General features: G+C 36.2%; 1 protein-coding gene across 2 annotated transcripts in view; it reads left to right on the plus strand.

Annotated features, from left to right (window-relative positions):
* Nucleotides 1-15,288, plus strand: part of GLRA3 (glycine receptor alpha 3) — a gene marked incomplete at both ends in the record, with an annotated part of 104,889 nt that overhangs the window by 26,442 nt on the left and 63,159 nt on the right. For both annotated transcript variants that reach the window (XM_084231544.1, XM_084231543.1), the window contains 2 exons: nucleotides 790-917; nucleotides 6,309-6,376. In XM_084231544.1, coding sequence (XP_084087670.1) covers nucleotides 790-917; nucleotides 6,309-6,376 — 196 coding nt within the window. The remainder of the gene's footprint in view (nucleotides 1-789; nucleotides 918-6,308; nucleotides 6,377-15,288) is intronic.

The following is a 15,288-nucleotide window of genomic DNA, read 5'->3' on the forward strand; positions in this document are numbered from 1 at the left end:
TCTCTTCTCCGGGGCCTCCCTGGTGGCACAGGGGGTTAAGGTGCAACATATGAAGCAATCCATAGCCACTGCAGCACGAGTTCGATCCCCAGCCAGGGAGCTACCCACATGGCACAGCAGACCTCTCCTGCCTCACCCGCTGCTCCCCTGAGCAGTGTGTTTCAGTCAGTCTGCCTGTTCTGTTCCCCACTCTGTCTCTGGTGAATCCTCTCACCCCCTGCATCTCTGGCCTGTACCCCAGTTCTTGTATGCATAAATAAATAAATCTTTAAAAAATAATGTCTCTTCTCACGTTTAGGTTGAGTTCATATGAAAATTTATAAATATTGACTGTGTATCTACAAATACCAAACTGACATTAGGATATTATTCACCATATAGTGTATCATGGAGAGATAGAGGATCACATAGTGTATGATGGAGAGATAGAGGATCATGATAGAGAGATAGAGGATCATATCCTCTTACATGTGGACACTGTATCACACCCACCAAGGTGGCCACTTTCCTCCACCACCATCCACTGGGCCCCTCCCACTTTGCTCTCCACCTGCCCCTTGCTTATTATTGTGGCCTAAATTCTGCAGCCAGATTTCCAGGGCTTGTGTTGTCTGTCCCACCTATGAGAAATCATCAAGTATTTGTCTTTCTCCTTTTTTGTTTTCAAAGATTATTTTTGCTTAGCGGTTTTATTTCATACATGTAGGTGGCAGTCATTAGGAAGACCTTTATTTGTAAAATTTGTATTTTTTTTTCTGTTTTGTAACCAACTTTATTTCTGTTTTGTAGTTTGGTTGCAACTAAGGAAACAGACAGTGCAAGATCTCGAAGTGCTCCCATGTCACCATCTGACTTTCTGGATAAATTAATGGGTAGGACATCCGGGTATGATGCAAGAATCAGACCCAATTTTAAAGGTAACCGCTCTGCTTACTACTATACATGAAATGTGATCTCAGTATGGTTAAAGAGAACTTATTTGTAAATTGATTTCACCCGGAATTCTAATGCTTATTTCCAATAAACCAGCTCTCTCCCTGTTAATCTCACAATTCTCATTTTATTGTTTATTTTTTATGCACTAGTTTTTTATAAATTTTAACTTATCAAAGTGTCCACCATGGAAATGTCTAATCTGTGTCACTTGATTTGTTTTATTACACATGATTCCCTCCAAATCCTTCCAGTTTTCTATAAATGGCATTTTTGTCTTTCCTTGTGGCTGAATAGTATTCAGTGTGGCTGTAACACATCTTCTTGATCCAATCTTCTATCAATAGCCCTTTAGTTTGCTTCAATGATGGATTGTAAATAATGTTGCAATATAGTAGAACTTACACATTTTTATATTGTTGTTTTTTTTTTGTGCTTTGGCTAGATGTCCAAGAGTGGTGTATGTATAAAATAACGTCATTGAAAAGTACGTTTGACAAGTTAAGAAATATCCAATTATCCCTGTAACCAGCAGTTTCTTGTTTCTTGTCTCCTTCTTCATATCCTGTTCTTTTTTTTAATTTTCAAGTTCTCTCTCTCTCTCTCTCTCTCTCTGAAGAATTTAATTCTGTCATTGTGTTTTGGTCTCATTACCACAATCCTTGATTGTGAGATCCTAGAGGTGCTGTCACAGTTTGCCAGGCAGGTGCTACTTTGTATGTGTAGCTCTTTTTCTTTTATGACAACAGTGAAAACCATGTAACTAAACTTGGTAAAAAAAAAAATAAATTGCCCCCAAAATAATGAAAAGCAGTAATCCCTCACCTCAACAGCCCCCACTCAGAGATCTGCTTATCTGAGACAGTCCAGAATAAAGTTGGTTACTTCTGGTGAGTCCCTGATTGCTTTCTAGATTCCTTTGTACTAACTTTGTACTTACTAATTGTAAGATTCCTTTTTACTAATTAGATGTGAATTTAATGCCTCTATTCTTGCATCCCTCCTCTTCTGTTTCTCTTTTCTGCCAAGTGATTGTTCTAGTCTACCTGTGGGAACAATTGTTTTCATATTGTTCATTTTCTTTAAGCACTAGTTTACTTACATGTGGTAGAAGTGCTGTTTAACTCAGGAAGGATTGAATTGATTTGCATGAGGGCTGACATAGTGCTCGCTCTCTCTCTCTCTCTCTCTCTGTGTGTGTGTGTGTGTGTGTGGGTGGGTGGGAGTCTGTAGGTAGTTTCTCATCCTGGAAAGGGAAATCTGAGACATGTCACTGCCCTGGCCAGACCATTGATCTAGGTGACTGCCGAATATCAAAAAGGCTTTCATCTGGATATGTCCAGATGCCAAATTTCAGCTGGCTATAGCTTTGAGGTACTGCCAGGAAGCTTGTTTCACCCAGTTATCAAGAGTTATTTCTCCATTTTAATATTCTTTTTGCAAACAGAAAATGACTAAGTTCTAGGGATCTGATGCATGGCATTATGATGATAGTTAACAATATTCTATTTTATACTTGAAAGTTACTGAGTTGATCTTAAATGTTTGTCACCATGGAAAAGAAAGAATAATTACGGGAGATGACAGAGATGTTAGCTAATGCTGGGTGGCAATCATATTCCAATATGTAAGTGTATCAGATCAATCCATTGTGTGCTGAAAAGCTCACACAATGTTACTGTCAATTATATCTCAATTAAGCTGGTGGGGGGAGACAATTAAAGAGTCTCCTTAGTGTATTATTTCAGGCATTTCTGTATGCTAGTCTTCCTGCCTAGAAAGATTCCTCTTTCTTCATCCCCTGTGGCCTGTTCTGAATAGCTGCTTATTCTTCCCCCAGCCCCAAGGACTTGTTAAATCTTATTTCTTGTGCTTCCACAATCCCCCATGCTTCCTTATCCGCTCTGTCTGTGGTAGCTGGTTATAGTGCTACATTGCACAGCTCATGCCAGTAAGATAGTAAATAACAGGGGAAGTTAAGAATGTGACATCAGGGCCAGACTGAATGGGTTTGCATGCTATCCTAACTACCATGAAAAACCTTAATCTACCTGTGCCTCAGTTTTGGAATCTGCAAAGTGGAATGGTAATAGAAGCTTGCCTTGTAGAGCTATGAGGATGAAATGAGTTCAGATGTGTTTAGCACACATGTAAGATGTGTAGAACTGTGCCTCATACACAGAAAGAATTTTTAGGTGTTGACCAGCTTTGTGGTCTTAGTTCTTGGCATTTCTGAGGCACCCAATTATTGCTTCTTTGCCTATTTATATGAATCATCATCATGATCTGCAACTAGCTCTGGCTGTCATTCGGTGAGATGAGGATTTTCTTGAGATACTTTTTTAAGAAAGGCAGTATCAATTCATAGAACCCTATTATTTCCAATCACCTTAAGAAACTAGGCTTGCAGGGCCTCCCCTGGTGGTGCAGTGGTTGAGCACTGGGCTGCGAAGCTGTCCGCAGCCTCTGCAGAGCCGGTTCGATTCCCGGCCACCGGTGAGGGTCCCACATGGTGCACAGACCTCTCCTGCCGCCCGCTGCTCCCCTCAGCAGTGTATTTTGTTGGTCTGCCTGTTCTACACTACTCTGGCTCTGGTGAATTCTTTCACCCTCCTGCGCTTCTGACTGTACCCAGTGCTTGTATAAATAAATAAATCTTTAAAAAAAAGAAATAAAGAAAGAAACAAGGCTTGCAAAAAAGTAAAAATAATAATAATAATAATAATAATAAATGGAAGCTATTTCCACTACTTCAGTAATTCTAAGGGCTCAAACCCAGGCCACTCTTGCCCAATGGGAACATGGATGAGAAGTAGGGAGCTTTCTGACACAGGTGATCAGGGTCTTTCTTATAACCACCTCCTATAAATGGTGACCCTAAACATAAGTTCCTAGGTTGTTCTTAGTACTTTAGTTTCTCTTTCCACACATCCTAACTTGCACTCATTTTAGGCTTTGCTCTATTTCAACTGTCCATCATTCTCCTAGCTTTATATCATTAAATGAATGATGACTTTCCTCCATTCTCTCGGGTTCGATATGTTTTTTCATTTTTATTTGATAACATGAATTTTACGGTCTCAGAAAGAAAATTATGTTCAATTTCCCATCTTGAAAGAAAGGCTTCCAGGCATCATTTGAAAGTAGAAGTTAGTTTTACAGATAAAAAGCAATTGAATAGCAAATAAAAGTACCGCCATAAACCAATATTATTTCATCATACTATTCTACCAGTCTTTGCCACATTTTACTTCTTTTCATTAACCTTGTTGTTTGGGCCTTCACAATGGGATCAAATATTCTTTTTATATTTTGTATCTATTTTTTATATTTTATTATAGCCTGAAACTTTATTTTTCTTTGATGTAGTTCATTATTTGTTTTGATTCTTTATGCTTTGATTCACATGAATGATATTGTTTTGATATTTGTCTTTCTCCTTTAGACTTATTTCACTATGTTTAATAACCACTGTGCCCATCCATATTGTAGTATTATTGCAATAATATTGCATAATATACATATTACAATATTGCAATATACAATATGGCAGAATTTTATCTTTTTTTAACCAAAGAGCAGTGACCCATTTTTTATATAGACCACATCTTTAACCACTTATCTGCCTTCAGTTGGTTTTTGATAACCCTTATGTCTAATTTAGATTCAAGCAGAAAGTACTGGTACAGTAGTCATTCTGTCTCCAACTGTGATTGCATTTTTTAAAATCTAGAGATTGCATTTTTTGGGGGTTCACAAAATGTTATCTCACATAGTGGCATCATTACATAATAGATGTCAAATGTATCATATGATATACATTATGATATTTATATCATAAAAACAAATGACAGAATATTGCTTTCAATTAAAAAGGGTGTGACTTTAATATACTACATCAAGAATTCCTTACAAAAGTCATTTTTGTGATCACTTGAGTTATTTTTTGTTTATCTGTTTGTTTGCTCTAGATCTGCCTGGTGGGTAATTTTTCCCCAACATGCATCACAATAATATCATTGCCAAGACATTGCATTGTGCTTTACTGTTTTGCCTTCACCCATCTCTGAACTGAAAAGCCATGTTCTGTTTCTTTATGAGACATCTAAAAGAAAACATGGTGCTGAAAACATCTGCAATTACTGCCACTTATGTTTCATGCCAACACTGGTTTAATGTAATGACAATTTAAAAGCCCCATTGCCATATGGATGCTATAGCAGTTATTTGCTCTGTGGCTAAACATAGCAGTGTGTTCGATGGATATAACAGCTTTTACATTGGCACGGAGACCTAGCAGATTGGCTGAGGACTGCTAAACAGGTGCTCTCTGTAATGGCAATGAAAGATTTAAAATCTTCACTGAGCTCATTCATTCTCTACAACATTTTTGAATCTACATACCAATAGTTAAGGTAGAAAAACTACTCCGAGATTGTTGCCTTGATTGAAATGGATCAGAAACTTTTTTTTAAAAGATTTATTTATTTATGCATACAAGAACTGGGGTACAGGCCAGAGGTGTGGGGGGTGAGAAGATTCACCAGAGACAGAGTGGGGAACAGAACATGAAGATTGACTGAAATACACTGCTGAGGGGAGCAGCAGGTGAGAAAGGAGAGGTCTGCTGTGCCATGTGGGTAGCTCCCTGGCTGGGGATTGAATTTGAGCTGCAGTGGCTACGGATTGAATTTGAGCTGCAGTGGCTGCGGATAGCTTCATAGGTTGTGTCTTAAACCCTTGCGCCACCAGGGAGGCCCTGAAATTCATCAGAAACTTAAAGTATAGAAAGCAGAGCCTTCTGAGTAACCTCATAGCACTGTATCCATTTCATTCTTTGTAATCTTTAAAGTATTAGTCCAGGTAAGTCATTTAGCAGCAAACAACAATGATAAGAAACACTGGCAACAACTATAAATCTAAGTAGAATATTCTAAGTAGAATATCTGGTACCCAGATTGGCAATATTATATTATTTTAAGTGTCCAACATTGAACATAAGTTATATAATGTGCAAAGGAACAGGAGGAAAATATGACCTATACCCGGGGAAAAAATCAACAGAAACTCCCTGAAGGGGCTTAGGTGTTGGACTTACTCAGACATTGATAGTCATTAGCACACCAGAATCAAGAAAAATCTAAGATCCAAAGAAGTTAATGACTAATATCATGGTCAGCATTATAGGAGACCATCAATTTCTGATTTGCAATCCAGATTATTCCGCAGAATAATTGCCTTCATTTATAAGCACCACACCCAATTATGTACAAATATACTTTTCTTTATTAAAATGAATAAGGAGGAGCATTGAAATATTTGAAAATATTTTTGATGAGTATCTAAATGCACTTATGTTTCAATCTTTTTTTCAGGCCCTCCAGTTAATGTCACATGCAACATATTCATAAACAGCTTTGGTTCCATCGCGGAAACAACCATGGTAGGCGCATTTACTTTGTTAACAAGTTCACACCCAAGTAATTTATAAATATGTTACATTAATGGCAATTTTTCTACAAATGTTATCTAACGTAAAGCCAAAATGAATGAGATTTTAAAGATAAAAGGTATAATTAAATTGCTGTACATCACAGGTAATGTTTCACTTGGAGATGGCATAATAGAGAATAATTTTTAGTGCAAACAAGACTGAGTTTTTTCACTTCAATAATTAAATATTAAATCTCAAGATAAAACTAAAATTTTACCATAAAATTTAGTTCTTTTCAATGGTCTTTAATAGCAATATATGCATAACAATAAATAATTTCATGTTTAATTATTCTGTATACTTATAAATGTGTTTATAACATTACCTTTAAGTATTCTATTTGATTTTTCCCAAATGCACATGGTATTTACTCAAACATTGTAAATCTTGTGCAAATTGTAGTATATGCCTTTATTTAAACTTACTAAACAGAGACTTCACTGCTATGTAACTAAGAACATTTTATATAATCAAGGTTTTTAAACCAAAAATTACCATTTCAGACCAAATTTACTCTGTTTGGAATTGTACAACTTTCTCTGAATAGCATGTTGAAACTCTTCTGTTCCCTGTAACTTTTACTCTCCACTTTAGCTGCAGTAAAATGCCAAGGTAGACACACAAAACACTCAATGTATGTAAAATTGTCTAACAGGAAATTTTTTTAATTGAAACTACATATGGTGGTTCTTAAATTACCTAGAATTATACTCCATTCCTAAATTTAGCAAGTATAATTTGCATTAATTTTCAAAATTTGATTTTAGCTAAAATAGGATATGAAATACTTAATGATTTATTAGCTTCCGAAACTGATATTAAGAAAGTAAAGAATCAGGCTTACTTTACATGTCTCAAAGTGATTTCATAGTGAATTATCAAAGGAAAAATAATCTAGCATGCAAACTGCACAGTGATACAGTGTGGGGGGGTGTATATATGTGTGATATTTCAGAGACTGTTTTGTTTCAATGCTATTTTCCTCATATATACAGTATTCGGTCACTTAACTTCTGTCATTCTGTTCAAAATCAACCTAGAATAATTACAATAAAAGCATCAGTGTAAAAAAAAAGGACTCACATACGTGGGCATGCTACAGTATATACGTTAACATGAATGTGTGCATCTTTCTGTAAACAGAGAAAATGTATACATTTTCTTATGCTATAAGCACAGTGTGGGTCTGATGCAATTCTGGGATAGAATCCTGTTTCAGAATTTGACATAATCTGCATTCTGCTTGGCTACCTGCTCCTGGGTTACATTCCACCTTTGGACCCACTTGATCCAAATCCTATTTAAAGATAAGGAATCTCTGCTAGCTTATTTCTCCTTTGACTTTCCAAATTGCTTTTCTAACACCGGCAATTTTCTCATTTAATTATTATTGCACAATCCTGAAACTGGGATATACATGTATACTTTTTTTTTTTTAAGTTATCATTTGGGAGGCTTTTTTTTCTTTTTGTGTAGAAGAACTGAGGTGTAGGCCAGAGGTACAGGTGTATGCCAGAGGATTCACCAAAGACTGAGTAAGGAGCAGAAGAGGCCGATTGACTGAAATACATTGCTATGGGGAGCATCTGGTGAAACAGGAGAGGTCTGCTGTGCTATATGTGGGTTAGCTTCCTGGCAGGGGATCGAACTCAGGCCATAGTAGTGACAGCGCTGAAACTTAAACCCTAGGCCACCAGGAAGGCCCTGATTGGTTCTTTATGGAGACCATTATAAAATATATGAGCTTTGGCGTGAAAACATAACATTTATAGAAGTGTGAACCTACAACTCCTATAACAAAGACAGTGTTATAAACCAACATTACCACACCAAACATGATTGAAAAAAATTAAAATACCATCAGGGAACAAGAAAAATGCATTTAGTCCCATTTGAGGTAATTACTTGACTCTTAAAATCTTTCTACTAGATGTTCTGCTTCTTTTGCCATGTTTTTTAAAGTTCCATTGATTCAAATTTTAACATATTTTGTATCCACTTGCACCACATTGTTTTTATTTTAAATATCTGTTTGCATATTTCCAATAGAATAATTTCAGATTTCATTTTAGCTACTAAGCTCATCTTTTCACAATGTCTGTTTGTATAATTCACTTAATGAAGTGCCAATCTTTCTCATTTGAGTAAAATTTCATTATTCTTACCATGTAGTCATCAACTTTTTTTTTAACAACCTAGGGAAATGAAAGTTGGTGTATTATCTTGAATTATGATTTTCATTTTCACCAGAATTAACCTTTCCATCAAAGAAACCTACCGATATGGCAGGACAAACATCTAATTGTAGGTCATTTGGTCTTTGTCATAGGAGTCACCTAATGGTCATCCAATTCCCCTCTTCTGTCCTTCAAGCCCCAAACCCTATCCCACTCCTGAACTCAGGATACATTCCCTCACTTCCCTCAGTGGAATCAGAATCTACATGTAGGTAGATTCCCCAAACATACGTAATTAAAGTTGTTTTTTTTTTTCTCCCACTAATCTGCCTGATGTTAATTGCATTCCTAGACTAGTTCAAGAAGACAGAAGGATAAGGGAAATTTCCTTCCTTCCCCACATCATCAGTAGAGCCTCCTCTCTCTTCACCATTTGGCAATACGACCTTGGTGAGAGAGGTACCTCTATGCTGTCTTTAAAATTTGTGATGATAAAAGTTGTTCATAATTATCTTTGTTACTTTTGAGAGTCAAAACTTAAGATCTCCACATTAAATGCCTTCAAGTGACAATTAAGCATGCAAATCTGTGATGAGTTGTGTTAAGGTTTAGATGGCAGGAAGAAAGCATTTGAAAGTTGGATTTTTGTTTGTTTGGTTTATATATACTTATGTTGTAGTTTGGGTGTGTCGATATATAGCAGTGATGGAAAAAAGAAATGTTAGCTCTTCCTATCTTCAGAGAACAGATGTCTCTCCATCTTGTTACGCATATGTTAGAGTTAACAGAATTACTCTGCTATGCACCATAAGTCAATATTTACTCACTGAGCTATTCGTTGCTCTTCATCAGTGGCCAGAAATAATTTACTTTTACAAAACAAAAACAAAAAAAAGGTGTTTTGGTAAAATTGTTTTCAGGTGCCTGTATACAGAGATGAAAGGCAGGATTAGGTGAGAGTCTCTGAAGGGCTGTCATGATCTTGAAGAATTGTCAATCTGTAAAGTTTTTCAATTTCCCATACAAATGACAGGCTCACGTTTTATTTATCTTTTATTTTTTAAAGATTTATTTATGCATACAAGAACTAGGGTATGGGACAGATGTAGGAGGGGTAAGAGGATTCAACAGAGCTAGAGTGGGGAGCAGAACAGGTGGATCCACTGAAATACACTGCTGAGGGGAGCAGCGGTGAGACAGGAGAGGTCTGCGGCCACACCATGTGGGTAGCTCCATGGCCAGGGATCTAACTCATGCTGCAGTGGCTGCAGATAGCTTCATAGTGCTGATGCTAACCCCTTGCACCACCAGGGAGGCCCCGAGGCTCACATTTTAGTTGTAACAATCATCACACACAGGTAGAAGCCACTTTAATTATTGGAATTTTAGATTCTCCAGAGAAATCTCAGCCTTATCAATAAAAAATTGATGGTGTCAGTTTATGTATTCTTAATGAAATGTCTTTAAAATTTTATACATTCTTTTATCTAAGTGCGTTTTATGTCAAAAATGTATTAATATGCAAATATGCATAGGTAATAACATAAGTAACACTCAGGCACCTGTCACCACTTTAGGAAATTAATCTTTATAAATAACAAGAATCTGACCATTTACTTCTGCCCAAAGCACTGTTTTCCTACCTTCCAAAAGAAAGCCTTCTTCCTGAATTTGATATTAAGACATAATTCCATTTAATGTGTATGAATAAACTAAGTGACTATATAGTAGTAGTGACATGTAACATGAATTTTGTTGGTTTGATGTATGTTTTTTTTTGTAAGCCATGCTTGTATTTGTATACATTTCAGTAAATATTCCATAATATGTTTATTTATCCTACATTTGCCGGATATTTTGATTGTTTCTGATGTTTTTTGCTGCCAAAAACACCCTCTGCACTGAAAATTTATTGCATGTTATATTCTAATAAACATAGCAAGATGTCCTTTAGGTATCTACTCAGGAGTGGCTATTCAGTCTTAAATACCCACTAACACTTTGTGAGATTTCCTATTGTTTCATAACTCTCACAGCTAGCATTTGTCCACTTGGGACTCAATTGCTGTTATCACATTCTTCCTTGTACAGATAGAAAACTATCTATTTTTCTATTGTGTACATTTTACAAAAGTTTTGTTTTTCAAGGAAATCATCTATTTCATAATATATTTTCAAATTATTGATATAAACTTATTTACAATGCCTTATTCTTTTATCAATTTTTATCTTCCCAGTTGCTCTTTCTCTGAAATCTATTACACTGTATATTCTATGCCTCATTATGTCCCTCAGTTTCTCTTTATCATTCTACATATGCTACATAGTCTCAATCTTTAAGAACTATCAATAAATGAATTATTGAAAATTTATAAAAATTCCAAATAAGCTGTAATTTCATATCAATCTGTTTTGGATTCCTCCTTTGTAAATAATTCAATGACTTACTTAGAGGCAATTCACTCACATATTATGACAGTGTTAAGTTTCTCTTATTCTATTAGTATGGCATTTAACATCTTGTACTGATTTATCCAATAAACTATCAACATCCTATCATTTTATTCAATTCACTTTTAAGGTCTATCTTTTCTTTTTAAAAGATTATTTAAACAAATATGGCATTTGTTTGAAAAAAATAATTACAGGCTCTCATTAGCAGCAACATTATGCTGCAACTCTATGTTCATCATAACTAGGGGGACAGGAGGACTGTTGGGGTGCTGGGGTGGGTGGGTGTGGTGGCACACACCTGCAGGTGTGAACCTGTACCTCTGAATCAGATACAGAGTTGAAGACCAATGTTACCTCAATAAAATCAATAATGAATAATACTTTTTTTAAACATTTATTTATTTATGCATGCAAGAGCTGGGGTACAGACCAGAGGTGCAGGGGTGAGAGGATTCACCTGAGACAGAATGGGGAACAGAAAAGGCATATTGACTGAGATACACTGCTGAGGGGAGCAGTGGGCGAGTCAGGAGAGGTCTGCTGCACATGTGGGTAGCTCCCTGACAGGCTGGGGATTGAACTCATGCTGCAGAAGCTGCAGACAGCTTCATAGGTTGTATCTTAACCCCTTGCGCCACCAGGGAGACCCATGAATAATACTTAAAAAAAAAGGATAATTCTTTTTTTTTTTTTTTTATAAATTTTATTGTTATATTCCCCATACAATTGCAGCCCCCCATTCTGACCCCAATCCCTCCCCTCCCGCCCCCGCCCCCCTAAAAGTGTCTCTGGTTCATAGTTTTTTGTTGATTTTGATTTTCACTTTCTTATAGTTATTCATTTTCCTGGTCCCTTATTTAAGTTTTCTAGATTCCTGCTATGAGTGAGACCATCCGGTATTTTTCTTTTTCTTTCTGGCTTATTTCGCTGAGCATGATCCCTTCCAGCGCCATCCATGTTGCAGCAAATTGCATGTGTTTATCTTTTTTGAATGCTGAGTAATATTCCATGGTATATATGTACCACATCTTCTTGATCCAGTCATCTATTTTGGGGCATTTGGGTTGTTTCCAAAGCTTAGCTATTGTAAACAGTGCTGCTATAAACATAGGGGTGCAGGTGTTCTTTGGAATTGATGTTTCTGTGTCCTTTGGGTAAATACCTAGGAGTGGAATTGCTGGGTCATATGGAAGCTCTATGTTTAGTAGGTCCAGAAATCTCCACACAGCTTTCCACAGTGGTTGGACCAGTTTGCACTCCCACCAACAGAAAAGGATAATTCTTAACACAAAATTTTAAAATATGTATGTATATAAACACACACACATACACATATATTATGGGTAACAAAGTATCTTTTCCAAAAAAGAGAACATTGCAATTGTGATCTGCTCACCATCTTAGATTGTCAGTACAGTCTCTCAAAATAAATAATTTATTTATTTAATTATTTAATTAATTGTACCAATAAATAATTAATTGTACCATCAGGTTAATATTAGCAAATACTGCCCAAACTTGTTTTTTTTTTAATTCAAATCTTCCTAGGTAATTTTATAATATTTCCTCAAAAAGTATTTTTTCAGCTGTATTAATAAATTCATAGGAATGCTAAATCTTTTTAGGGAGAGTTCTTTATGATGAGTATGATGTGAAACTACAATTCCTATTATATAGTATGTATATTAGCAAATATCAATGTTTAAAATAAAAATATTAAATGCAGTTATTTCAGATATGAATTAGATTTCACAGCAATGTTTTTTTTTTTCCATAACAATTGGAAAGGAATATATATCATCTGAGCAAAAATTCATTTTTTCTGTCCTTTTGTATACTTTCCCCAAAATGAGTCATAGATTCTTTGTATTTCTTGCTAATGAGCTAATTTCTTGTAAAGGTGCATTCACTTCATGCATGTCATAATGGCATTTGGTAACTGTTCCTGTGAATCCATATTTCTGAGTTCAATAATGTTAATGCAGAATATGATTAGATTGATGTTATTCCTCTTCCTTTTAGAACAGCCTGCTATCATTTTATCAGTAAGATTATGTCTGCTAACTTCTTATCTTCACTGCCTTATTTTTCATACTTTGTGTAGTAAGTTAAACCTAACTAAATATAAAAATGGCATCAGTCTGAAAGATTTTTAATTTCAAGCATGAGTAACCAGTGACTGGCAGTATGAATGTGTTCTGAACTATCATTTATAAGCATGAATCAGAAACAGGGAATATTTATGGAAGTGTTGCATAAAGATAGGTATGCATGAAGGTTACACATCCTAGTGACCCCATAAGAAAATGAATAAATCGCTGCCTGCTGTATTCATCCACACATCACCCTTATAATCATGGAGGCTCAAAAAGAGGCCGCCGAGCCAATTCACACAGGTAAAATTTCTTATAAAGCATATCACAAAGAATGCAATTGTTTAGTTTTGCTGTGATGTTGCTAAAACAAAGAAGATATTTAGAAGTGTATTTTCAACACTATGGTGGGGGCAGGGAGATGCCAAAGAGAGACTTATGCTAACAGAAAGAAAACTGTGGAGCAGGAAGTTGACAGCACAACCCCCTGCAAATTTTCTCCTTTATTCGACCATCTATCTCTGTACTTTCTTTTCACTCTGGCTACAGAGATTGAAAGGTTAATTGCCTTTTGTTTAGGCATTTGAAAGATTTTGGGCTGGAAAGAAATGATGATTACAGGGGTAAATGCGGTGACAAAGATATATGTCACTTAATTTAACTCCCCTCTCTGCCTATTGTAAAACTAATTTTGTAATGGGAAAGAACTATTATCTGCACATGGTACTCTAGAGAAAGCTCTTGTACTGGTGTCATTGTTACCAATGAAGATCAATGAAGCATTTTTCTTGGACACTTTACATGACATAGAAAGGATCCTGATTCTCTTGACCGGTTCATAGCACAGGTGTTCATCCTCAGAGTCAAGACCATCCTGCACCTCTTTCTTAGAGAAATGGATTTTCTGAAGGAAGAGACTCCAAAATGTCATTTCCACCTCTGAAGCTAAAATGGGCAGCGAGATGGGGAATCATGTTCTCTAGAATGATTGGCACCAGTCATGATTTGTTACTCAGTTGTGGATTTAGCATGTCAATTAATGTTAAGTACTTGGCAATCAATTTAAATTGCAAATTCCTCTTCAGCTGTGATGCAGAATCTCTGACAGATGAATGAGTTAAAGTTAATACTGACACTCTCTAGACCAGTTAGGTGACAAGTTTTTGTTGCTGTGATGAAACTGGCAGCCTCTCCACAAAACAAGTCAACTACGTATGCCTCAGATAGGCTCGAACAAGCCAGGCTGACAGGACCTCTGGCTGTGGCACAAATGCCCTGTCAAATGGAACAGATGTAGGCAAAGGAGTTAGCAGCCCTTGTTGTTTAGGGAGTCAATTAAAAAATGGAAAATTCCTACTGAACAATCACATGTAGATGTATCAAAACCGAGGCCAGTCCCTAACGATTTGGTTTTAAAAATATAGAGAAAATCATATTTTTCTCAGTCTCATAAAGGAGAGTCGATGACAAACCACTTGTTCAAAGAAAAAACTGAAGACACAGATTTATTAGCACATATTACTATCATTTGCATCATTACTATCATTTTTTTAAATTCTCCTCGGGAGGTTTTTGGAATATTACCAACATTGCAGAGTGTAGCTAAAGTATTAGACAAACACACTGCCACAAAGTTAAATTAAGAGGTCTAATTCACAAAAATGAACTTATCACATCGATCAACATTGAGTAGATAAACTACATAAATCCAAGAATAAGTCCTGGGCAAACTTCATCTGTAAAACCCACTTAGTTTCTCAATAGAAGATAATGATGTCTTCATTGTCCTCTTAGGTTAGGGATGACATTTTGAAGTGCTCGGATCTTCTTCAAATCTCCCTGCCTTTTTGGGACTCCTCCCTCCATGGACTTTGGAGCTAATAAAGAATTCTCTCTATTCTTCTTTAACTGAACTCTCAACTCTCTCCACTGGCGTCACCTCTTTTGCCTTCTTGGTGGTAGGCAGTGATTTCTAGAAAGCCTTTGTCTGGGACATGACTCTCCCTCAGAGGAATGAAAAGACCACCCAGGTCCCTCTCTCAGTTGGAGAGGACAGTTAACATTTTATTTGGTGGAAGTCATTTTGTTAGTTTCAGTTTGTTCTTTGACCAGTTTTTCTCTTTTCTGGAATCAATTT

Source organism: Talpa europaea, assembly GCF_964194135.1.
Source record: "Talpa europaea genome assembly, chromosome: 4".
Classification (NCBI taxonomy): domain Eukaryota; kingdom Metazoa; phylum Chordata; class Mammalia; order Eulipotyphla; family Talpidae; genus Talpa; species Talpa europaea.